General features: G+C 39.9%; 1 protein-coding gene across 3 annotated transcripts in view; it reads right to left on the bottom strand.

Annotated features, from left to right (window-relative positions):
* SEPSECS (Sep (O-phosphoserine) tRNA:Sec (selenocysteine) tRNA synthase) overlaps positions 1-15,560 on the bottom strand; it is a 47,364-nt gene extending 31,804 nt beyond the window's left edge. Inside the window, exons 1-6 of one of the 3 annotated variants that reach the window (XM_064286006.1) lie at positions 15,281-15,559; positions 14,319-14,473; positions 10,511-10,629; positions 10,033-10,191; positions 7,287-7,440; positions 3,898-4,000 (exon numbers count right to left, since the gene is read on the bottom strand). In XM_064286006.1, coding sequence (XP_064142076.1) covers positions 3,898-4,000; positions 7,287-7,440; positions 10,033-10,191; positions 10,511-10,629; positions 14,319-14,473; positions 15,281-15,394 — 804 coding nt within the window. In that variant the 5' untranslated portion in view covers positions 15,395-15,559. Of the gene's footprint in view, positions 1-3,897; positions 4,001-7,286; positions 7,441-10,032; positions 10,192-10,510; positions 10,630-14,318; positions 14,474-15,280 lie in introns of all 3 variants that reach the window. The other 2 variants (XM_003411293.4, XM_064286005.1) reach the window with 2 other exon arrangements.
* Between the last annotated feature and the right edge of the window lie 10,440 nt (positions 15,561-26,000).

Below are 26,000 nucleotides of genomic sequence, written 5' to 3'. Positions count from 1 at the left end.
CTAGTAAGAACTATTGAGATGAATTAGAGCTGATTTCAGAAGTCCCTGGGTTGGTGTAAATGGTCTGAGCTCAACTACTAACCTAAGCGTTGGGAGTCTGAAACCACTCACTGGCGCCACAGAAAAAAAATCTGGCAATCTGCTTCCATAAAGATTACAGCCGAGAAAATCCTGTGGAGCAGTTCTACTCTATAACACATAGGGTCACCACAAGTCCAAACCGATAGCAACCAGTAAAGCGAACTTTAATATTTTAGAAAATGTCATGAAACAGCAACTAGCACTCAATAACACCCAAGTAACACCCAAGTATTTATTTGGTTTTCATGACGGCCAATTTTGGGGGAAAAAACTGTTTATGTACTGCTTTTTTATTTTTTAATGTCAATTTTAGAAGATAAAGTATTTGCAATAATAATAGCTAGCTACATCCTAAAAAATTAATTAATAGAAATATTAATTCTTACAGTTCTATTTTTCTGGCTAATATTTTAGTAAAACTACCTCACAAATGCAGAAATGATAACAAAGGATATTTACAATATACAAGTACTAGGGTACCTTTCGTCTCATACCCTAAAGCTCATTTTCTTTTAGTCTTAATCTCTTTAAACCTGCTAGCAAATTTTCTACTATTTAAAAATATATCATGAACCCCAAAACACTGACCACTTCTGGGTTAAGTAAATAATATATGAGTAAATGTTAAAGAATTATTAAACTAATCTCAAGACTTTACAGGAATGTGGAGAGCATAGAGACATAACACTAAGTTTAAAAAAATTAACACTAAATGTATATAACGACTTCAACTATTTAAAAACCAATAAATGCATATAAAAACAGAAAAAAGCAAATACATAAATTATTAAGGATACTTGTTAGGGTAGTAGGGTTATGAATGATATTCTACTCCTTCCATATTTTTCTGAACTTTTAGTAATGCTCATATATTCGACTTTTAAAGGCTGCTAAAAATTTTAGAGGAGGGGGAGAGGGAAGGAGTAAAAGCCAATCACTTAAGTAAACTGTTTTTTCAAGATTTCCAGGGTACGGACTGCACAACCTCCCTCTGCTACCATTCAAATTAGATAACAATACAGTCTAGAACTGAGATGAGGCCTTAGAGACTTACGGAATGATGGGAAAGGATACTACGGAAAGGTTAACAGTATTTCTCTAGAGTTTTTTGTTTTTTTAGTTTTTACTGTGCTTTAAGTGAAAGCTTACAAATCAAGTCAGTCTCTCATACAAAAATTTATATACACCTTGCTATATACTCCTAGTTGCTCTTCCCCTAATGAGACAGCACACTCCTTCTCTCCACTCTCTATTTTCATGTCCATTCAGCCAGCTTCTGTTCCCCTCTGCCTTCCCATCTCCCCTCCAGATGGGAGCTGCCCACATAGTCTCTCATGTGTCTACTTGATCCAACCAAGCTCACTCCTCACCAGGATCATTTTCTATGCTATAGTCCAGTCCAATCCCTGTCTGAAGAGTTGGCTTTGGAAATGGCTCCTGTCTTGGGCTAACAGAAGGTCTGGGAACCATGACCTCCAAGGTCCTTCTAGTCTCAATCAGACCATTAAGTCTGGTTTTTTTATGGAAATTTTTTTTTATGGGTCTGCATCCCACTGCTGCCCTGCTCCCTCAGGGGTTCTCTGTTGTGTTCCCTGTCTGGGAAGTCATCGGTTGTAGCTGGGCACCATCTAGTTCTTCTGGTCTCAAGCTGATGTAGTCTCTGATTTATGTGGCCCTTTCTGTCTCTTGGGCTCATAATTACCTTGTGTGTTTGGTGTTCTTCATTCTCCTTTGCTCCAGGTGGGTTGAGACCGATACATGCATCTTAGATGGCCGCTTGCTAACGTTTAAGACCCCAGCTGCCACTCTCCAAAGTGGGATGCAGAATGTCTGAATAGATTTTATTATGTCAGTTCATCTAGATGTCCCCTGAAACCGTGGTTCCCAAACCCCCACCCCTGCTACTCCGGCCTTTGAAGTATTCAGTTTATTCAGGAAACTTCTTTGCTTTTGGTTTAGTCCAGTTGTGTTGACCTCTCCTGTATTGTCTGTTGTCTTTCCCTTCACCTAAATTAGTTGTCTACTCATTAGTGAATATCTCTCTCCCTCCCTCCCTCCCCACTCTTATAACCATCAAAGAATATTTTCTTCTGTTTAAACTATTTCTTGAGTTCTTATAAAATAGGTCTCATACAGTATTTGTCCTTTTGCAACTAATTTCACTCAGAATAATGCCTTCCAGATTCCTCCAAGTTATGAAATGTTTCACAGATCCATGATGGTTCTTTATCGATGTGTAGTATTCCATTGTGTGAACATACCATAATTCATTTATCCATTCATCCATTGATGGGCACCTTGGTTACTTCCACCTTTTTGCTTCTGTAAACTGCAGTGAACATGGGTGTGCGTATATCTGTTTTTCTCTAGGATATATTCCAAGGAGTGGGATTGCTAGATCGTATGGTAGTTCTATTTCTGGTTTTTTAAGGAAGAGCCAAATCGATTTCCAAAGTGGTTATACCATTTTACACTCCCACCAGCAGTGTGCAAGTGTTCTAGTCTCTCCACAACCTCTCCAACATTTATTATTTGCGTTTTTTGGATTAATGCCAGCCTTGTTGGAGTGAGATGGAATCTCACTATAGTTTTGATTTGCATTTCTCTCATGACTAATGATCATGAGCATGCCCTCGTATATCTGTTAGCTACGTGAACGTTTTCTTTAGTCAAGTGCCTGTTTATATCCTTTGCCCATTTTTTTAATTAGGTTATTTGTCTTTTTGTTCAGTTTTTGCAGTATCATGTTGATTTCAGAGATCAGACACTGATTGAAAATGTCATAGCTAAAAACTTTTTCCCAGTGGTGAAGTCTTTGGATGAGCATAGATGTTTGATTTTTAGGAGCTCCCAGCTATCTATTCCTCTTCTGGTGTTGGTGCATTGTTACTCTATAGCTTTTTAAGAAACCCTGACATACCAGGCATATAACCCACTCCATAATCTATTTCCTTACTGGTTAAGCCAATTTCAGCTGGGTTTCTGTTACTTGCAGCCAATTACATCCTAACTGATAGAAACTTTGAGTTAAGGAAATTAAGCCAATCAGCTACTTTTTCCTATAAATCATGCATATATCAAAGACAATACTCCCCCACTGCTGTCAAGTGTATTCCAACTCATAGTTGCCCTATAGGACAGAGTAGAACTGCCCCATGGGGTTTCCAAAGCTGTAATCTTTAAGAAGCAGGCTGCCACATCCTTCTCCAGAGAAGCGGCTGGTAGGTTTGAACCTCCAATCTTTCAGTAAGCAGATGAGTGCTTAACTACTGTGCTACCAGGGCTCCTTAAGATGATACCAGTACACTCAAAACATTTTACTAGATAGGATCTACTGGGCTAAGGAACACTCACCACACTGGAGAAGGGCACACGTAATCTATGAATAACTTATGTCCACATAACACAAATTACACATATAACAAAACTGAATACTTATAAAGTCATTTGTGGTCTAGGATAATAAGGTAAAGTGATTCCTTAAATATTAAATATAGGCTAAAACCATCAATAACAGTTTTTAAAATACTATAATCAAGTATATTAGAAAAATGAGGATCCTGGTAATGAAACATTCTCAGAAAGTTAAAAACTAGGCTACTGAAGCATTCCTATGTTGATTGTGGACAACCTAGGCTATTAGTCAAACTACCAGGATACTACTACAGAGTAATGACTTCTACTGAGAGAGTATTAGACGCGCATTTTCTAATGCTCCCTTAAGGGTGCTAGATAATTATTTTTATGTAAGTAAAATAAAGTCATAACCTTGTAATACGTTAAAACCCACTTTTTCTTGACAGTAAACTCTCTTACCTGCTGAATGAGGTGCATACATTTTGAAGACTGTACTCCATATGCATTGTTGACTATATGTGGAATGCCGTAATTAGCACAAATCACAGCCAGCTCTTCTAATCTATAAACATAAATATTCAATAGAAAGACACACTCACACTGTGCTTCATAAATCACAGTGTGGAAACTGTTTCTTTTAATTTAATGGTACACCAGGGAAAATGATGCCCAACACTGAAATTTCTACTGCAGTGTTTTAGCATATAATTCAGCAGTTTGGAATTACATAGCGGGAACTTCAGGATAAACCTAAAAATGCATTAAAATTAATGTTACCAATTAATGTAAAAGCACATATTTATAAAAATGCATACAGATAGTAACTTTTAAATAATTTTAAAATTTCCTACATAAAAAGCAAGAAGCAGATTTATAGTGACCCCTCCTCGAAGGTGGTAAGTTCATTTTTAAATAGTTTGGGTTGTTTATCATACTACAACTAATTTTTGCAAAATAATTAGCATAACCAGAAACCTTAAGAAATCACACATTAAACATTATCACATAAAATAAAAAATACACTTCCAATACACTTTAATGCGTTAAAAGTTACATAACATTAACATGTTTCAGCACCACAGTAACGCTTTTATATTTTTCAACAACGCAGATACTAAAGGAAACCTTTTAAATAGCTGCTGGTTTTGAATCCACTCTTAAGTTTTCATTTGATACCTTCATATTCAGAGAATTTGACAGACTAACTTTATGCAAAGTAACGTAGTTCAGTTACAGCATAATAAATAAATGCCCTTCACAAAACCAAACCCTACCTGGGACTGAAGGCATCTGTAACAGAAATGTCTTCATGCTATGAAACTAAAACTAAATCTTATGGTTTCATAAAATGAATTTTTAAATGTTTTTTCCAGCAACATAAAGGATTTGGAAGCAAAGCATTTTTATACATTCAAGGTTCTTTCCACAAGGATCTATTCCAAACATACACGATATAGTTTTACCACCTAGTCGTGTGTAATGATATAGTTTTACCACCTAGCTGTGTGTAATGACATAGTTTTACCACCTAGCCACGTGTAATACAGCGTCTTTTCCTGGTGTCGTGCATTAACAGGAATGACATCATTATGTTCAACTGCAAGGAGTTTCCAATTTGCTTCCTTCAAGTTTTATGAATTAAAAATTCATTTTATTATTCATTTTCATAAACCTCATAAATTGAAACAGAAATCTCTCTTATTACTAAAACTAATTACATGCTGTTTTCAACAAAATAAAACATCTGGGATACACCCAAGTATTCTCTTCAAAAAATAACAGGTGCTTTCATGTTGAAAGCATTCCTTAATAAATAACTTCCTTGAAAAAAAGGCATCAGAACATAAAGTCCTATTTTAAAAGGAAAATTTTTTTTAAATCTTGTAATTTAAAAAATTCTAAACTGGTTGAATCTGCTAATACTTACTGTATATAAAAAATTTTAAATGAAAGGCAAAGAGAAGCAGAAAAAAAATTCCACGCAAATCAAATCATATTCTGACAGGCCAACTTAGTGTGTATTAGAAGAAATGATCCCTTTTTTCTTTGACTTTCACCAATATTTCTGTACAATTAATTACCTCATAAAGACAAAATATATACTACCCCCAATCAAATTAAGACTATAAATGAATTAAGTCTGATGTAAAGAAATCAATATGTATTTTTTAACTTAATAAAATTAGAAATTTAAGAATATCAACAATAACAGTGCATTGCAATTTTCCTAAATTTTACTCTTATCATAAACATTCATTACGCAACACCACAAAAAACTGACAAAATGAGAATTCTGCTGACATAAAGATGTTTATGATTTTTTTCAAGGGAGATAATACATATAACACACTTAACACTGCGCCAGGCATACTATAAACATTCAAAAACCATTACTCAAAATGAGATAAAAACAAAACTATTATCAAGGATATCCATATGCTGTTTTTGGGAAGATGACGTATTTCTACCACATTAAAATTTTTCTAGCTATCCAAATCATCAGTAAAGAAAGAATGGAGATATTTATGAAATGTTCTAATACAAATTTTAAAATCCGACTGGTCAGTAATGAATAAATCACTAAAGCATATGCAATCTAATCTTAAATAGAATCCATCATCTTGAATACAGCAAGGTAATTTTCAAGAGCATGGTTTTAAAACTGTCTCTTAAAATCTGCCTATAAGATAATAAGTTAGCATGCATTCATTACTGCCAAATTATATGATTTCATGAATTAATACCGAAGTACAACTTTATGCTACAACGATGTAATCCTTACGTACTATTAACACTTTCCTTCAAAACGTTCAAATGAAAAAAACAAAAAGGTTGGCTGTCAAAACTAGAAATCTGTATTACTGGATCTAAGTCTAGTACGTTTTCAGAATAAAAGTTGTGGCTGCTGTTACTTAGCAAAATAAATAGCTCTTTTTTTTTTTTGATTTTTTTTTAAATATTTTGCTTTTGTCTTCAAAATGCAAAGACAATCACTGTGTACATCTAAGTTAATCTTTCAATCAAAAAAATGTAAAGGGAAGTTAATAATCCCCCAAATTTTAAATTTAAATCTGTTAATATTGATAGTTCCTACATATGAAAACTGTAGGATCACAGAAGGAGAGATTAACAGTGAATACAAGTAAGTCCAATATTTAGCTTAGGAAACAAACTTCTTTTAAATAATGAGGGGAAAAAAAGAACTGAGAGATCAGAAGCAGAATAAAAAGCAAGAAAAGAGAGGTGTTCTGTATCTATGCAGGTGTAAAACGACCTCCACCCACCAACAGTTTTTTTTTCCTTCTTCTCTATCAAATTTTTATTTTCCCAAGCCATTGTACTACTTTCCACAAGGTTAATCTATTCTCCTAAGATGATCCATTCACCTATTTCCTACCAAATGTTACTTAAGTATATTTGGGAATTAGTATACAGGCAGCCCCTGGGTTACAAACGTCTGACCGTTAACAACCCACAGTTAGGTACCAACCCCTGTAAAACCTATTACATTAAAAAATCAAGGTACATGCAATGGTTCATAATAACAGGCACTATTTTACAACATGTGTCAAAATATTATTATTATTTACTGTACTGTTACGTTAAAGATGTTTTAGTGTATCTCTTTAATGTTTTTGATGTGTAGAAAGGTATACTATATACTATGACAATCATCTGACTAACTGGTGTTAGATAAGAACCATACCTAGCTGCTCTAACTTAGATACAAATTCGACTTTAAACAGACATAGGAATGGGACTCGTTCGTAATCCAGGTACTGCCTGTATCTACATTTTACTTAAAAGATTGATGAACACGTAAAAGATGATATTCACAAATCATTTACCTATCAGGCACTCTTGGAGCAAAACAGGATGTAGTAGAATGAATACACAGAATGTGATCAGGCCCGAGTTCCTGGACTTTAGCCTCCACTGCTTTCAGGTCTGTACGTAGTTCATCACCTTCTAAAACGTTCTCTATCACCACGGGCTCAAAACCTAACCAAGCCAACCAAATTGCAAAGGTTAGTGCAAACTAAAATACGGGAAGATCCCGGAGCTCTAGAAGTAAGGCTATTTTACACAAGAACTCTAAATACTTATTATGGTCGGTGAACCCTCTTCTAGTAATATAGACCTGGCTCACTACTAGAAATGCTCAAAGGCTAGTAAAAGTAATGTAGAGGACAACCAGACCACAACTAGGACCACATATCAAGTCAACACTTTGATATAAGAAAGAATGATTCTGGAAAAGAAATGTTAAATAATATCTCTGTAAGTAATAACATACACGTTGATGACAAAAAGGATCAGAGCCCAATTTTCATCCAGAAAAGAAAATCTGCTAATTTTCTGGCTACGGTTCAGTTTTATTTTAAAGTTCACTTTAGAGATGGACATAAATAATCATATAATCAAAAAATTGAAACAAATCGTAATCATCAACTTCATATTTCACCTCTAACGTACTGAATTTCAGTAGCCTGAGGATCACTGACCCAATTCATAGCTTACAAGGGTCTTCTGTGATTTAAATAAGAAAACTATTTTCCACTGAAATAATTCACTTAACTAGCATACAGTCAAAGGTCCCCTCAAATAACAATTACTTACCCTTTTATGATAAATATTTAGGTATCTATAGGCTTAAAATTTGTATACACTAAATAATGTACAAAATAGTTAAGCAACTAAGTACTTTGTGATATGAATACATGGAAGTAAAATCTTAGTGTTTAAGTCTCAGGAATTAGAAAATAAACTTGGTACATACTGTGCACAAAGTTTGGATTTTTTTATTCTATTTTTTGGGGGGTAAAAAGATACACTATTTCAACAATTTCCACATGTACCATTCGGTGACATTGATTATATTCTTCAAGTCATACAACCATTCTCTCTATCCTTTTCAAAGTATTCCACCACCATTAACATAAATGTACTGCCCCAAGCTTCTCATCTAACCTTTCATGCTGCTGTTGTCAATTTGGCCATGAGACCAACAAGAACTGGATGGTGCCCACCTACGATTACTGAATGTTTTGATCAAAGATTCTACAGAAGAGTCCTGATCAAAAGGGAGGAAAATGCAAAACAGAATTTCAAATTTTTAATGAAATCCAGACTTTCTAAAGCCAGTGAGGCTGGATATACTCCAAAACTACTGCCCTGAGATAACCTTTAAACCTTAAACCTCAAACCAAATCTAGTCCCTGAAGTCTTCTTTACTCATTAAGTTTTTAGGTAATCACACCTTTAGCCTTCCCAAATACCAAAACAACAGGTTAGGTTCATGAATTTAAGAACTGTAAAAAAAAAGGGACTTAGAAACATTTAGCACAACTCATTTTAGACATAAAGGCTTCCTCAAAGTCACACAGCAACTTAAAACAAAATAAAGGGCAACTAGTTTTCTTCCGTGTTTTAGATCTCACACCCAGTTGTCTGAATTCTATCTACAAAAATGTAAAACCTCAGCCACCGTGAAATCATCAACTGCAGGCTACCTTTCCAAATACATTGGTTTAGAGATATCCAGGTTTTACACCTATACCTTCACAGCTATTACAACAAACTATTTAAACTCCTAAGGATAATTTTCTATTATTTCTCAAATTCCGCAGGCCTAACTCTAATTTTGTTTCAAACAACTAAAATGCAAGTTTTGTTTTGTTTTTTAGGAAAACAACTAACTTGCCTCCTATCAACATAGGCTATCCTAAACAAATAAAAATAAACTCTAAATTACAGTCCAAATCATAAAATCTTTTGGAAAAAAGTTTCCAGTTTTTCAAAATGGCAAAGTTTTCCATAAGTTTGGTTATCAGTTCTTTGGTTAACAAGTTGTGAATTAACAGACTTGACAACTTTATGCCATTTAAAATTATATATATTTTTAAAGCCATCCAATTTGTAGTATATGCCCTCTCATGAATCTCTTTACATGAGTTTATGATTATTTATATAATTTAATTTATAGCCCAATACTTTTTATTTCTTACAACAGACTGAGGTCACTCAAAAATAACTTTAAATTCTCAAATTTATAACCTAAGCTTGACTTAAGCAAGCCAACATACTAAAATACCAATTTAAAGTTTTTGTCTCATTTATACTTGAAGTGCAATCCTGGTGGCACAGTAGTAAGAGCCTGGGCTGCTAATCAAAAGATCAGCAGTTCAAATCCACCAGCTGCTCCTTGGAAACTCCATAGGGCAGTTCTGCTCTGTCCTACTGGGTCACTACGAGTCGGAACTGACTCGATTGCGACAGGTTTGGTTTACCTGAAGTGCCTGCACCCTTGCACTTTCATTAACGCTAATAATGAGTTATGTGTGCTCCGCTTACATATGTTACAGCAAACATTACTGATACACCTTTGATGTTCCAGGGACTGCCGTCACGCCTTTTCATATCTCATCCCACTTAATCCTCAAAACAATCTTCTGAGGCAAGTGAAAATATCCCCATTTTAAAGAACAGAAACCAGGCTTAGTAACTTTTTCATTTACCTATTTTTACATAATAAGTTTAAAATTTCTAATGGTGATATTTAAAATACTATCTATAATACCTTTCTTCTTTTACCTGCAGTGATCATGGACTTAAAGCAGGACTTCTGGTCTATCCGTGGCCATATAATATACTTCGCCTTTGGTCTCCTGTGCCGTAATGTTAAGAAACACAGGGTTAGACTCATACCAGTTGCCACTGGAACTACAAAGCAGTTGGCCACTGTATGGACACCTATGAATGAAAAATAGAACAAATTCGTTATTCCAATGAAAAGCTAATATCATTATTAAAGAAATGATACAATTCTTCTATCAAATAATAAGGATTACAGCCCCTGTGATTCCTTTTCTGTGCTGGCTCTTAGGAAGCTCACTGACAAACTCATCCTCTGGGTTTACAGCTGATTTCTATCTTACCCTAAAAACCTTTTTATATGTGTCTTTTCAAAAACCACTCGTATCCTTTTTAGAAAGAGACATTAATAAAAGAAATTAGGCAAAGATGTGTACAGCTAGTCAGCCATAAGTATTATGATTAATATGGTACATACCAGCCAACTTTATGACGTCCAGGACTAAAGAATTGGTAATTTTGTTCAAAAGGCTAGAACCTGCAGCTTTTGGTTGCACAGCAGCAATATCACCCGATCGTCCAATTCCATGAATGAACCTAAGCAAAAAATGGGCCAATAACTGGACAAACACAGTCACTGTTCTAAGTAAACCCCTGCAAGTATACAAATTAAATAACCGAACAACATGAGAAGCAATACCTGGCTTTTACAGATATATTTCATAAGCTCTTAATAATATAAGACACCCTGGTGGGGCAATGGTTAAGCACTCAGCCGCTAACCATAAAGTTGGCAGTTCAAACTCACCAGCCACTCTGCTGGACAGATGACTTGGTGATCTGCTCCTATAAAGATTACAGCCTAGGAAACCCTAAGAGGCAGTTCTACTCTATCCTATGGGGTGGCTTTGAGTTGGACTTAACTTGACGCACACAACAACATTAATAATATAAAAATATCCTACTAAAATCAAAACAACCTCATAAATTACACCTTCTCCTGACTTATCAACACGGTTAGGTTCCAAAGACCACGTCATTATATGATATCGGCATTATGCTAAAATGGAGGATGACCACATCAGATCACAAAATGGAGAATGACTGTATCACTACGTAACTGCCAAATCACTGAGAATCATGCCCCAGCCAAGCTGATACATAATCTTAACCATCACAGGCAGTATTACTCTCGCCTTGCACCTCAGCATTCGTTACTGCCAGACGTACGCTGTTACTGCACAAAATAGTCAGATACTAGATTTTTCACTATTGTTCTAAGTGTAAAATGTTGATAACGAGAGAGTCAATAAGTGAGAAGAAGGTATATGCTGTTGTCATGGATTGAACTGTGTCCTCCCAAAATATGAGTCAACTTGGTTAGGCCAGGATTCCCAGTATTGTGTGACTGTCCACCATTTTGTTATCTGATTTTCCTATGTGTTGTAAATCCTATCTCTATGATGTTAATGAGATGGGATTAGTAGCAGTCATGTTAATGAGGCAGGATTCAATCTACAAGATTAAGCCAATCTCTTTTGAGATATAAAAGAGAAGCGAGCAGAGACAGGGGGACCTCATAACCACCAAAAAAATAGCGCCCGAAGCAGAGCGCATCCTTCAGACTCAAGGTGCCTGCACTGAGAAGCTTCTAGACAGAGGGAAGACTGATGACAAGGATCTTCCTCCAGAGTTGACAGAGAGAAAGCCTTCCCCTGGAGCTGGCACCCTGAATTCAGACTTCAGGCCTACTGGCCATGAGAGGTTAAATTTCTCTTTGTTAAAGCCATTCAATTGTGGTATTTCTGTTATAGAAGCACTACATGATTAAGACAGCTGTTATAGTCTCCATCAACTCCTTTCCTCTACAAGTCCACATGCTGCTCCCACACAGAGATGGGAGTCTAATTCCCTTCCACTTGAATCTAGGCTGGCCTTAGAGACCCACTTGGCCAGGTGGAATCTAGCAGAAATGATGGTCTAGTACTTCTGAATTTAGGTCATAAAAATCCTTACAGCTTTCACCTGGCCTCTTGAAGGTCTTGCTCTTGGGTCACTTCCTCAGAGAAGCCAACTGCCATGCTGGGAGAAGCCCAAGCCACATGGACAGGCCATAAGAACTGTGAGCCGTGTGAATGAGTCATCTTGGATAAATGGCCCAACTGAACCTTCAGATGACTAAACTCTCAGCCAATAGCAGGCTGCAACAACATGAGAGAGCCAAAGCAAGAATCACACTGCGGAGCCTGGTCAACACACAGAACTAAGAGACATAATAAGTGGTTATTTTAAGCCACTAAGTTTTGGGGTGGTTTGTATGCAGCAATGGAAAACCAGAACATACGTTAACATTAAATTCTTTTCTTTCCTTTTGCCCTAACCAGAGCAGTGGGCTAAAATGTTTCAAATATTTTATTAATATTAAAAGAACTATAAGCTCCTTGAAAATGTGTGTAAATCCACTCGTTTTAAACTAGATGATCTATGCACTAAAGAAGGAGCCCTGGTGGTGCAGTGCTTAAGAGCTCAGCTGCTAACCAAAAAGTCTGGCAGTTCGAATCTACCAGCTGCTCCTTGGAAACCCTATGGGGCAGTTCTATGCTGTCCTGTAGGGTTGGTATGAGTCAGAATTGACTCAATGGCAACGGGTATACAGTAAAGATACCTCTGAACACTCCTCAAAATAAAATGTCTCTTTGTGACAGAAAGGGCCACATGAACCAGAGACCTACATCATCCTGAGACCAGAAGAACTAGTTGGTGCCCGGCCACAATCGATGACTGCCCTGACAGGGAGCACAACAGAGAACTCCTGAGGGAACAGGAGATCAGTGGGATGCAGACCCCAAATTCTCATAAAAAGACCATACTTAATGGTCTGACTGAGACTAGAGGAATCCCGGCGGCCATGCTCCCCAGACCTTCTGTTGGCACAGGGCAGGAGACATTCCCGAAGACAACTCATCAGACATGAAAGGGACTGGTCAGCGGGTGGGAGAGAGATGCTGATGAAGAGTGAGCTAATTATATCAGGTGGACACTTGAGAGTGTCTTGGCAACTCTTGTCTGGAGGGGGGATGGGAGGATAGAGAGAAAGGGAAGCTGGCAAAATTGTCACGAAAGGAGAGACTGAAAGGGCTGACTCAATAGGGGGAGCGCAAGTGGGAGTACGGAGTAAGATGTATGTAAAGTTATGTGTGACAGACTGATTGGATTTGTAAACGTTCACTTGAAGCTTAATAAAAGTTAATAAATAAAAAAAAAGTCTCTTTGTAATTTGAATAGATGTTTGTAATTTAGTCAGATGAGAAATTCTGTACACTCGGATTATCACAGAACACTAGTATTGTACTTCATTACCACAAAAAAAAAACCTCCCTTGTACAAAGCATCTTTTCACAGGTATTATCGACCATGTCATCAGCCCATTCTTGACCATGAAATTTCATCCAAGTTCTATATTACTAGTTTGACTGCAGTGGTTTTGATTGAAATAAAATTCTATCTTGATTTAAAATCATGGAAGACAGAACTTCTAAAAGTCTTTATGTATATTTCACAAAAAGGTTGGAGGACAGAGAAAGAAACAAGTGATTATTACAACTGATGAGAAGCCTTCTAAAGTAATGCTAAGGAAAAAAGCGATTCAGCAATCTAAAACTAAACACAGCTTTTCCTGTATCTGGTGCAACAACAGAAACCCTGGTGGCATAGTGGTTAAGAGCTACAGCTGCTAACCAAAAGGTTGGTGGTTCGAATCCACTAGGCGCTCCTTGGAAACTCTATGGGTCAGTTCTACCCTGCCCTATATGGTCACTATGAGTCAGAATAGGCTCAGTGGCAACGGGTTTTTCACAGGTAGTGCAACAAAGCAAGACGTCTATAAGAGGGGATTCAGTTTAGATACAGAGGAGCATTTTAAAGCTCTACCTATTAAATCATTCTACAAAAGCACTGCATGTTAGAAAGGAAATATGGAAACTATGAACAACCTTAACATAACGGAACTCATAAAACAGTTTATACTCTTACAACCAAATAAGTTGATTAAACATTCTTAACAGAACATATAAACAGCATGTTAACGACTTGATTCTAGAACGTAAGAGGGTCATCTGCACGGATTAGAACTTTTAACCTATTATCTCTGAAAAACTCCAGTGAGATAAATCGTTTCCATCTCCCCGGAGAAGCTTGTGAATACAGGAGAAATGGGTACTGCCACCACTGTTTTTAACGAAAAACAGGAAAAAAGAATGTTTTCACATACTACATAAAAAACACACCTGTAATGGCGACGGGCAACTAATGCAGACGCCACTCTGCCTTCCCTTTCTCCCACACCACAATTGCCCAAGAAATTGTTGCTATCCATGATTGCAAGTTCATGTAGAAAGAGTTCAAGTGTACTTTCGTCCCAGCCATCCTCTGGACACTTGCCCTTTAAAAAAAAAAAAAAGCTTGTAAGTTCCCTAGGACCCTACTTCAATGAATTTTAAGCTTTAATGTGTATTTTGCCAAGACCCTTGCTTTCTAACATTAACACATAAATAAGTTCAGCACTGTGGAGACCTCAATTGCAAAAAAAGTTTGTGTTACTTTTGATTACAATTATGTACAGATTCAAAGACGTGATGATAAACTCATGTGACGTGGTTTACTCAGATTTCAAGGTTTCCGTAAATTAAAGTAACTGAAAACATTTACTGGTGCTCGGTTGGTTCTGTATCCTTAACGAAAGCTCTTCAAGCCAGGATGCTACAACTATGGGGCGTCAAGCCAGTGGGATTAAAATTCAGGGCTACTGGCAGGAGTGCGACCTGTGAAACGCTGCTGCTCCACTTAGTCGGATTTAGTACACGGTGGTTTATTTAGAAACGCAACCTGTTCCCCGAGTCGCTGGGAGCGGCGCAACCTGGAAGGAGCGAACTCTGCCCCTTCCGCAAACAAAAGAAGAAAATGACTGGGACGTTTCCTCATTTCCGCATCCCGAAGTTAGAAAACGGGGAGCTCAAGACTTTGATCCTAAATGCCCCCAAATAACACCCCTGGGTTCCGCCGCCCTTGGCGAGGGCGAACAGGAGCTAAGCGCTGCTAGTCAGTGACGTACGAGCCGGGCTGCAAACAACTCTGCAGACAGGTCTCAACGAGCAAAGAGGAGAAATGGGGACCCAGCACACGCGGGAGCGCTGGGCGGAAGCAGAGGCTCGGGGGCGCGGCGGCGGGGAGGGGACCGACACCTCGGTACCTTCTCCAGAAGTAGCCGTATGAGGTGCTCATGCGAGCTGCGGGCCTCACGACCCTGCCGCACGTAAGCCGGCGACACCAGCCGCTCGCCCGCGGCGAAGCTCTCGCGGTTCATGGCGGCGGCGGGGGCGGGTCCGCAGAACAGTCTGCACGCCCCGCGAGGCCGACGGAACCAGGATGCAACTCGCCGCCTGGACGGTACCGCACAGCGTCGGGACACGAACCAACGTCTCGCTCTCGCACGGACGCGAGCAGAACCCGCTGGGGTGGCAGGAGGATTTGAGCATGCGTGGTAAAGTCAACGCTTTCCGCTAGTCTCCGGCGGGAGCAAAGGGCGGTACTGAAAACTAGCCCCGCCTCCTGCGTCTGATTGGCCAAGTTAAACACCTGTGTTCCTGACGCGGCCTTACTGGAAGGACTTTGGCTCAAGTGCATGGGCTACTTTGAAGAAAGAATATTTATTTAGCTCCTCTAATCGACTCCACGGCAGTGGGTTTGGTTTTGGTTTTGGTGTTTCAATCCTGCTGGAGGCCTGAGGTCTGCGCAGAGCTCCAGCCTATCTCAGGCCGTGTTTGTCAGATTCCAGAACCATTCATCCTTCTCTTCACACATTCCAGCCTTTGTTATTCTCTGACGACCCCATATAAGATACCAATGCTCCGCTCCTTTACCCCTTTACACTACAGACTTTTTATCCAAGACATTTGTTTATTTACACCTCCTCCCCATAGGAATGCAAACTCCCTAAAGGAAGGGCCTTGGTTTTTCTACAATATCTCCAAACCCCTAGAACAGTGCCCAGAATATAAACTAAAAACCAAACCCTCTGCTGTTGACTGTGTGTCAGAATAGAACTTTGCTTCACAAGGTTTTTAATGGCTGTGGCCTTTCAGAAGTAGATTGCCAGGCCTCTTGGCAGATTCGAACTGCCAACCTTTGAGTTAGTAGCCAAGCACTTAACTGTATGCACTACCCAGGGACATCAAAGAAATAATAAAGACTCAAAATTAGGGAAGGAGAAAACAGAGACAGGATCAAAAAAAAGCCAAAAGTGGTTTCTGTGAAAAGACTGAGGTGGGAAGAAGGGGATCGTCTTAGGGGTCAGGAAGACTGCAAAGGGGAAGTGTGGGAGGAAGTAAACACAGCAACAAGTGCCAGAGATGGAGAAAGCTGGTCAGATTGTCAACAGGGATTTTGAAATGCTTACACTCCAGAGGAAGCTCCCATCCTTGGCTTCCCCATGGAATACTTAGTAAAATAGCCCTTTCCTGTTACTCTACTTTGAAATTGGATTCATTTTGAGGATGCCTCGAAGCACTAAATTCTGCTGTAGGGGTAGGTGCCTAGTGAGTTAAAAGGGAGCTTAAAAGTGCCTGGTCCCCCTCGGATTGACATTACTAAGAGTGAACACTATTCTGTGTGTTAGGTACTGCTCAAAACCCTTTACCTATAGAAGCTTATCAAATCCTCCCAGGAACCCCAGGAGGTAGGAATTATCTTCATCCGTTTTGCAACTGAAGTAGCTAAACCACAGAAAAGTCAAGTAAGATCATACCTGGTAAGATCAAAGTCAAGGGCAATAGCCAGGCTTTGGACCAGGCTATTGGCTCTAGAGACTGTGCTCTTAACCACTGTCCCATACTGTCAGAGCCAGGTGATATTTCATGGTCTAGACTTTATTTAGGCTGGTAAATAGGTAGCCTCAGGGAAGCAGATAGTAGGGCTCTATCCACTGGAATGCAGATGGGATAACAGGAATATAGCCAGAAGGGAAGAGAGGACAGATTGCCAAGAGGCATATGATTAAGTCATAAAGCCCATTAACTCTCCCATGAGCAGAAAAGCCCCCAACCACACTGGTGACACGATTCCTTGATGCTGAGCCCCAAAAGCATCTTTAAAAAACAGAAGGCATCATAGAATACTCTGCTCTACCCCCACTCACATCTCATCCATCAGCAAGTCTTGTCCTGCTTCCCTCCCACCTCCTTCTCTCCACCTCCCCTGCAGCCGCCTGGTCAGGTCTCTGCCATCTCCTGCTAGACACCTGCCTCCACTTTTGCTCATCACCCCCTTATCCCAGTCTAGTCCCCAATCAGCAGTGAGAATTATCTTCTAAGTATACATCACATCACAAACCTCCTCTGCTTAGAACCCTTCAATGAAGTCTTCTCATCACACTGAGCATACAATCCAGACTCCTGTTCTTGTTAACTACCATCGAGTTGGCCGCCCCGACACTTGGCATCCCTATGCACAAGAGAACAAAATGCTGCTTAGTCCTGCACCATCCCAATGATTGGCAGCAGATCAGACCATTGTGATTCATAGGGTTTTCACTGGCTGGTTTTCAGAAGTAGATTGCCAGGCCTTTCTTCCTAATCTGCCTTGTCTGGAAACTGCTGAAATTTGCTCAGCATCATAGCAACACACAAGCCTCACTGATAGAGAGGTGGTAGCTGCATATGGGGTGCATTGACCAGGTTTTGAACCCAGCTCTTCTACACGGAAAGTGAGAATTCTGCCACGGTCCCCCTCCTTACTGTCACGGATAAAGCTCTGCAAGGTCTGAACCCTGCTGATATCAAGTACCATCTCTTTCTAACTGTTGGGCTCCCACCCTGTTGGCCTTCTTGCCTACCACGTTTTTCTTTTCTCACCTCAGGACCTTCCCACGTGCTGTGCCTGCTGCTTAACTGTTCTCCTCATTTCGTGTGGCTGGCTCCTATTTTTCCTTCATTATAAATGTCACCTCCTCAGAGAAGCCTTCCCTGACCCCCTTAACTCAGTAGGAACCTAGCTTTATGTAAATGCCATGTATATTCACTTTAAATTCCTTTAAGAGGTTATTACTTGTTTAATGCCTGAATTGGAAGTTTCTGGAAGATAGGGACCCTATTTATTCATCTACTCTTCCCAGTGCTTAGCACAATGTCTGGTACACAGTAGCTGTCATGGATTGTGTCCCCCAAAAATACCTGTCAATTTGACTAGGCCATGATTCCCAGTATTGTGTGACTGTCCACCATTTTGTCATCTGATGTGATTTTCCTATGTGTTGTAAGTCCTATCTTTATGATACTAATGAGGCATGATTAGAAACAGTTATGTTAATGAGGCAAGACTCAATCTACGAGATTAGGTTGTGTCTTAAATCAATCTCTTTTGAGATATAAAAGACAGACGTGAGCAGAGAGATGTGGGAACCTCATACTATGAAGAAAGCAGCGACAGGAACAGAGCATGTCCTTTGGACCTGAGGTTCCTGCACAGAAAAGCTCCTAGTCCAAGGCAAGACTGATGACAAGGACCTTCCCCTGAAGCCGATGCCCTGAATTTAGATTTCTAGCCTACTAAACTGTGAGAGAATAAACTTCTGTTTGTTGAAGGCACCCACTTGTGGTGTTTCTGTTATAGCAGCACTAGATGACTAAGACAGTAGGCATTCGCTAAATGAATAAATGGTAAAAAAAAAATGAGCCCAAAACATTCCAGTTAATTGATCTAATGTTGTGCTTAGTGTTTCAATTCTACCTCCTAGTTCATTGAGTAATGCCTGTGCATTAAAAGCTTACAAGCAGCCATCCAAGGTACAACAATTCATCTGTATTCACCTGAAGTAACAACAAAAGAACGAAAGTCAAGAATAGGAGGAGGTAATGGAATGTGTGGCTAATTGCATCTGTTAGATCAGAAGAACGTGGTGGTGGTTGGCTACCATTACTGAACATTTTGATCAAAGATTTTATAAAAGAATTCTGATCAAAAGGGGGAAAATGCAGAACATTATTTCAAATTCTTATGGAATCCAGACTTTCTGGAGCCATTGAGGCTGAATGAACTCCCAAAACTATTGCCCTAAAATAATCTTTAAACTTGAAACCTTTAGCCAAAAACATCCCTTGATGTCTTCTTTAAATCAAACTATAAAAACCCTTTGCCGTTGAGCTGATTTTGACTCATAGCAACTCTATAGGGCATAGAACTGCCCCATAGGGTTTCCAAGGCTGTAAATCTTTACAGAAGCAGACTGCCACATCTTTCTTGCATAGAGTAGCTGGTGGGTTTTAATTGCTAACCTTTCAGTTAGTATCTGAGCACTTTAACTACTATACCGCCAGGACTCCCCAAACCAGAGTTTAGATTAATTAATAAAGGATGTCTGCCTTAAGCATTGTGCTTTTTTAAAGAACCATCTATATAGGATCATATTGACAACAGCAGCTCGAGAGGTTAGATAGGAAGCTTGGGGGCAGTGAGGTTATGTCAATGAGGGAAGAACAGTTGGAAAAGGAAAGTGAGGATGGTTGCACAACTTGAAGAATGTAATCAATGCCAGCCAACTGTACATGTAGAAATTGTCCAATTGGTGTATATGTTTTGCTGTCTATATTTTCAACAACAACGAAAAGAATTGTGGCCTGTTATGGATTGAATTGTGTATTGTAAATCCTGACCCCTATAATGGCTTTAATCCCATTTAGGAATGGGTTTTCCTTGTTATGTATCTCTTTTGAGATATAAAAGAACAGATAAGGCAAGCAGCAAGCAAGCAGAGCTGGGGAAGATAGATAACCACACCACATGGAGATCACCAAGGAACCAGGGAAGAGGGACCTTCCCCCAGAGCCGACAGAAAGAAAAAGGATTCACCTAGAGCCAGCACCCTGAATTTGGACTTCTAGCTTCCAAAACTGTAAGAAAATTAATTTCTCTGTGTCAAAGCCACCCACTTGTGGTATTTCTGTTATAGCAGCACTAGATAACTAAGACACGTCCCAAGGATTGTTTATCACCAAGGTGGTTGCTGAATGAACCTAGATATGCAGAGAGGAGAGAGTAGGGACCAGGAATAAAGTAGGTGACACCTCACACTGTCAGGGTATTTTAAACTGAGGAAAAGACTGCTTTCACGGCAGATGCAAATAGACAAATAATGATAGCAATACTTTACCATTCCACTCACGTGTGTTTTCAAATGTTTGAAGAAGGGGAAATGACAAGTCTTTTAAGAGGCCTGACAGGATCTGGCTGTCGCCAACCTCAGTAAGGAGGCCTCTTAAGCAGTTTGAAGCAAAATAACTTCCACGCCAAAGCCAAGCTTCAAAGAGCAGTTGGAACGTGAGAGTGAGAAAGCAGTAGCATCAGTAACTAGGTTGCTCAGAGAAGTCTCCTATGATTAGAAAAAGAAAACAAAAAAGTAGTAATTACATTTTTTCCGAGACTAAGAGAATTCAGAAAGCATGGTCACGCCTTCATCCTCTCTGTCCCTAGTGGTGAGAGATTAAATAAAAGCCGATGTGGATGTAGCAGAAGGTAATTTAATACCTTCCCTGGGATGTGTAAAGCAATTCCCTCTCCAGAGGGAGGAGAGGCAGGTTGAGAAAGCTTCCTACGAGCACTAAAGCTGCTGAGATAGTTAAAATCCTCCATAAAAGCAGGAGCGAGAGAAACACAGCAGGAGACTTGTCAGGAGTCTGTGAACAGGTCCAGAGCCTGGGGCTCGCTGAGAGTTGAAAGAGCATAAGGGAGGATTTCAGTTGGCCTTTGGCTTAGAATGATGGTGGGTGGTGGAGCAGGGATGAAGAAGGTTCATATTTAGGTGGTAAAGTCGTGATGGGGAGTGCAGTCTCGGGATCAGGCAGATGGAGTTGGAAGCCTGACTCCTCTTCTTTCTTCAGTATAACCACTTGCCATCAAGCCGACTCTGACTCGTGACAACCCGAAGTGTGTCAGAGTAGAACAGTGCTCCATCAGGTTTTCAATGGCTGATATTTTGAAAGTATATTGCCAGGCCTATCTTTCAAGGTGCCTTTGGGTGGACTTGAGCCTTCAACCTTTCAGTTAGCAGCCGAATGTGCTAACTGTTTGCACTACCCAGGGACTGTGTTTCTCCAGCAAATGACCCAATCTCTCCAGGCTCCAGCTTGCTCTTCTGTAAAAGGGGATAATAGTCCTGAGGGGAAGGGGATGACCAATGTGAAGCGCTCAGCGGAGCATGCGGCACAAAGGGAACACTCACGAAACATGATGAATCACTATCACTGTTGTTCCACCTAGTTGTAGTCATTGAGCATCCTAACAACATGCAAGCCACCACAGTACAACAATCTGATATGGGGATAGAAGACAATCAATGTATTTCAATTGTGGTGTTGGTGAAGAACATTGAATATACTGTGGACTTCCAGAAAAATGAAGAAATCAGTCTTAGAAGAAACACAGCCAGGATGTTCCCGAGAAGCCAGAATGGCGAGAATTTGTCTTGCTTACTTTAGACAAGTCATTAGGAGAGACCGATCGTTAGAAATAGACATCACATTTGGTAGAGAGTCAGAAAACTAGGGAAACCCTCAATGCGATGGATTGACACAACAGCTGCAACGATGGGCTCAAGCATAAGAACGATCATGAAGATGGCACAAGATTGGGCAATATTTTGTTCTATTATATGTAAGGTCACAATGAGTCGGAGCCAACTCAACAGCTACTAACAACAACACATACAATACACACGTGCGGAAGAATGCATGTAACACTGATAAAATCTGAAGAGTTCTGTGGCTTGTACCAATGTCACTTTCCTGGTTTTGATATCGCATTCCAGTTGTCCCTGGGTGACGCAGTGGTTAGGTACTTGACTACTAGCTGAAAGGTTGGTGGTTCAGACCCACCCAGAGGTGCCTCTGAAGACAGGCCTGGTGATTTGCTTCAAGATCACAGCCTCGAAAGTCCTGCGAAGCTGTTCTTAGAATTGATGGCAACCGATGACAACAACAAAAATTCTAGTTGTGCAAGATGTTGCCATTGGGGAAACCGGGTGCAGAGTACATGGGACCTCCCTGTACTTTTTTTTTTGGCAATTTTCTGTTTATTTATAATTATTTCAAAATAAAAAGTTTTAAAAAGAAATTGTGCAGAGCTGCTGCCCGTGGTTGTGGAAACGATGCAGATGGAAGTGGAACTCTGAACCACTGGGGCCCAGCTTGCCCTGAGCAGGGCTGGGAGTGTACCTGTCTGGGAAGGGAGCCCCGAGGTGTTTGTCGTCACTTTTTTTTTTTATTATTTTCTTAAAATATAGCTGAAAGAGTTCTTGCCTGTATATCTGCCAAGCTGAGGGCTTTTTTCCATTTCCATGGAAGGCTTAGGACCTCCGGAGGCACAGTGGATAAGAGCTTGGCTGCTGAACCCAGAGTTTGGTGGTTCGAACCTTCCCGCCAGCCACTCTGCGGGAGTAAGATGTGGGAGAAAGACGTGGCAGTCTGCTCCCACAAATGGAGGCAGGAAGCTGGTTAGCAGATGGTTAAGTCATCAAGGAAAATTCTGTGCCTGTGTAACACTGTGTTGCCTTTAAATTTATAGCCTAGGAAACTATATGGGGCAGTTCTACCCTGTCACTATGAGTCGGAATCAACTCAATGGCAATGGTGCAAGGCTATAATTCTACTCCCACTGTTCAAGCTCCTTTTCTTTCAAAGTATGCTAATATTGAGAATTTGATTTGTTTTCTGTTTGTTCAGGAGCTACCTCGAAATCAAAACACCTGCTGCTGTGGGGTCAATTTCAACTTATAGCGAGCCTACAGGACAGAGTGGCACTGCCCCCAAAGGGTTTCCAAGGACTGGCTGGTGGATTTGAACTGCTGAGCTTTTGGTTAGCATCCGAGTGCTTAACCACTCTGCCATTAAAAAGATATACTTGATTGTAGGTGGGACATTTTCCAAATATAAGCTATAATACATTTAAGGACCAGAGAGATTTGTGGAAGTATTTGAAAACTAGGAGTGTTGTTGCTGTTTTTGTTGTTAGGTGCTGTCCAGTCAATTTTCAACTCATAGTGACCCTTTTTGACGGAGTACAACTGCCCCATGGGGTTTTCTGGGCTGTAATATTTACAGAGGCAGATCGCAGGGTCTTTTCCCCGTGGAGCCACTGGGCTGGAACCACCAACCTTTGTGTTAAGCTGAGTGCTTAACCATTGCTCCACCAGGGCAGGAGTAGACCTGCACTTTGTGAAGATGTTCAGGTGTGTATCTGGAATGGATTTCTACAGATTCAGATTGCTGATGTCCCTGTGTGTAAAGGAAGCTATGTGGCTCAACCAAAAGCTAGCTGGGGACTACAAAGGCCCTCAACTCAGAGGCCTTATCCAACAGTGCACAGGAATCACCAAAGGCAGTTGTTTATACGCAGATTACCTGATCTCCCATCCCCACAGTATCTGAATCCATTGGTCAGAGGATGAGGACCGGGAATCTATAATGCAACAAGCATTCCAGGGGATGTTGATACCACCTGTCTCAGGGTCACACTTAGAAAAACAGGCTTAAATTCTCACCAAGGCAGGAGGCTGGCCCACTGGCTTTTTTAAAGGTACCGAACTGATTTCCTGCTGCAATCGTGCAATTTGGCTGAACGGTGAGCTGTGGAGGAGATGACTAGAGGCAAGGCTTCAAAGACATGCTGAGCAAACTGAAAAGCAAGCTAAAGCACCACGACATTGCTTCCAAAAGCTGGGGATTGACAGCAGTTGACAGTCGTGCTGGCATCAGTGTCACCTTTGAATACAAAGAACGTTGGGTATTTTGACTTATTTCAGCGGGGATAAAATGTTAGGGAGGAAAATATTCCCCTAACTAGCTTCCTCCTCTGAAGCATCACTGTGGAATAATAATGCCTTGTATTCATGCATCAGTTTCCAATCACTAACTTATTTGAAGCTGTCAAGAGAGAAATATTTCAAATCATCTGCCCTGAGGCAAGTGGTACATTTCTTGAAATTCCTTGAATGTTGAAAAAACATCCTTCTGAAAAATACATTCCAAGTTCTTTAGAGCTTTGAAACATTTCCTCTTCAGGATGTTAGGAGATGTCCAGATAAAGTAAATGTGAACACAAATGGAGGCAGGAAGCTGGTTAGCAGACGGGTAAGTGATCAAGGAAAATTCGATGCTTGTGTAAAACGGTGTGTTGCATTTAAATTTATAAAAATTATGAGACCTATATTTTGCCAAACACTGGCTCAAACATTTATTAGTTAAAGAGCACCTTTCTTCTTACATTCCTGGAGACCAGGCTGGCCTGATCCATTTTTAGAATTCGAGTTTGGAATATTCTTGGCTTTTCAAGGACAAGGACCATAGCTCATTGTTTATATATACCCAACATGCAGTGCATTATTTAATATACAAAAGATATTCAATAGTTAATGTTGAAAGAAGAAAGATCTCACTAGAATGTACTAACCAAGAGGAATCCAGAACGGCATAGAAGGGGGAAGAAAAGGCTAACTCTAGGACCTTCCTTCTTTATGCTTTGAAATTCATAAACGAAAACCCATTGCGGTCAAGTCAATTCCAACTCATAGTGACCCTGTAGGACAGAGTAGAACTGCTCCATAGTGTTTCCAAGGAGCACCTGGTGGATTAGAACTGCTGACCTTTGGGTTAGCAGCCAAACTTTTAACCACTATGCCACCAGGGTTTCCTTGAAGTTTCCTTGAAATTCATAGTACCTAATAATTCCTTCAAGGATCCCAGGTGGCACAAGAGGTTTGAGATAAGCTGCTAACCTAAAGGTTGGCAGTTCAAACTGACCCAGTGGCTCCATGGAAGAAAAGGCCTGGTGATCTGCTTCCATAAAGATTACAGCTAAGAAAACCCTATGGAGCAGTTCTACTTTGTAACGTATGAGGTCGCCATGATTCAGGGGCCAACTCAACGTCAGCTAACAACAATAATTCATTCAGATCTAAAGAGTTAACCCAATTAGTAGGGGAGATGGTGGTGGGACTTCTGTAGGCCAGGAGGAACAACAGAGAGTAACAACCAACGAGTATTCAAAAAAAGCTGGAGCTCTTCAACAAATAAGGACAAGTCCCAAGGCAGGCCATTCAAATTAGGCATTTGGATCAAATATAGTTTAAGGTTAATAATAATAGCAATTAACTACTGCATCAGGCCCTTTATTTGATTCTTTGCATGTGATCCTAACAACAATCCTATAAAACAGGAATTATTATCTGTAATTGTCCAGCTTTTGCATGCATATGAGGAGATTGAAAACACCATGGGTTGGGCCTGGCATACCTTAGTCCTTAAAGTGACATCTTTGCTTTTTAACACTTTAAAGAGGTCTGTTTGCAGCAGATTTGCCCAAAGCAACACATCATTTGATTTCTTGACTGCCACTTCCATGAGCGTTGATTGTGGATCTAAGTAAAATGAAATTCTTGACTTCAATATTTTTTTTCTGTTCATCATGAAATTGCTTATGGGTTCAGTTGTGAGAATTTTTGTTTTCTTTATGTTGAGGTGCAGTCCATACTGAAGGCTATAGTCTTTGATCTTCATCAGTAAGTGCTTCAAGGCCTCTTCACTTTCAGCAAGCAAGGTTGTGTCATCTGCATATCTTCCAATCCTATTGCTGTGTTCTTCTTCACATAGTCCAGTTTCTCGGATTATTTGTTCAGCATACAGATTAAATTACAAGTTTGAATTGACTGAAGCAGTTCTACTCTATACTATAGGGTTGCCATGAGTTGGAATTGACTCGACAGCAATGGGTTTGGGTTTTTTTGTTTGTCTGTTTTATACAGGTTAAATAAGTATGATGAAAGGATACAATCATGTTACACACCTTACCCGATTTTACACCAGGCAGTATTCCCTAGTTCTGCTCAAACAACTGCCTCTTGGTCTATGTACAGTTTCCTCATGAAT

The sequence above is a fragment of the Loxodonta africana genome, chromosome 5, assembly GCF_030014295.1.
Source record: "Loxodonta africana isolate mLoxAfr1 chromosome 5, mLoxAfr1.hap2, whole genome shotgun sequence".
NCBI classification, from domain to species: domain Eukaryota; kingdom Metazoa; phylum Chordata; class Mammalia; order Proboscidea; family Elephantidae; genus Loxodonta; species Loxodonta africana.
This window is presented reverse-complemented; position numbering and strand designations above follow the sequence as displayed.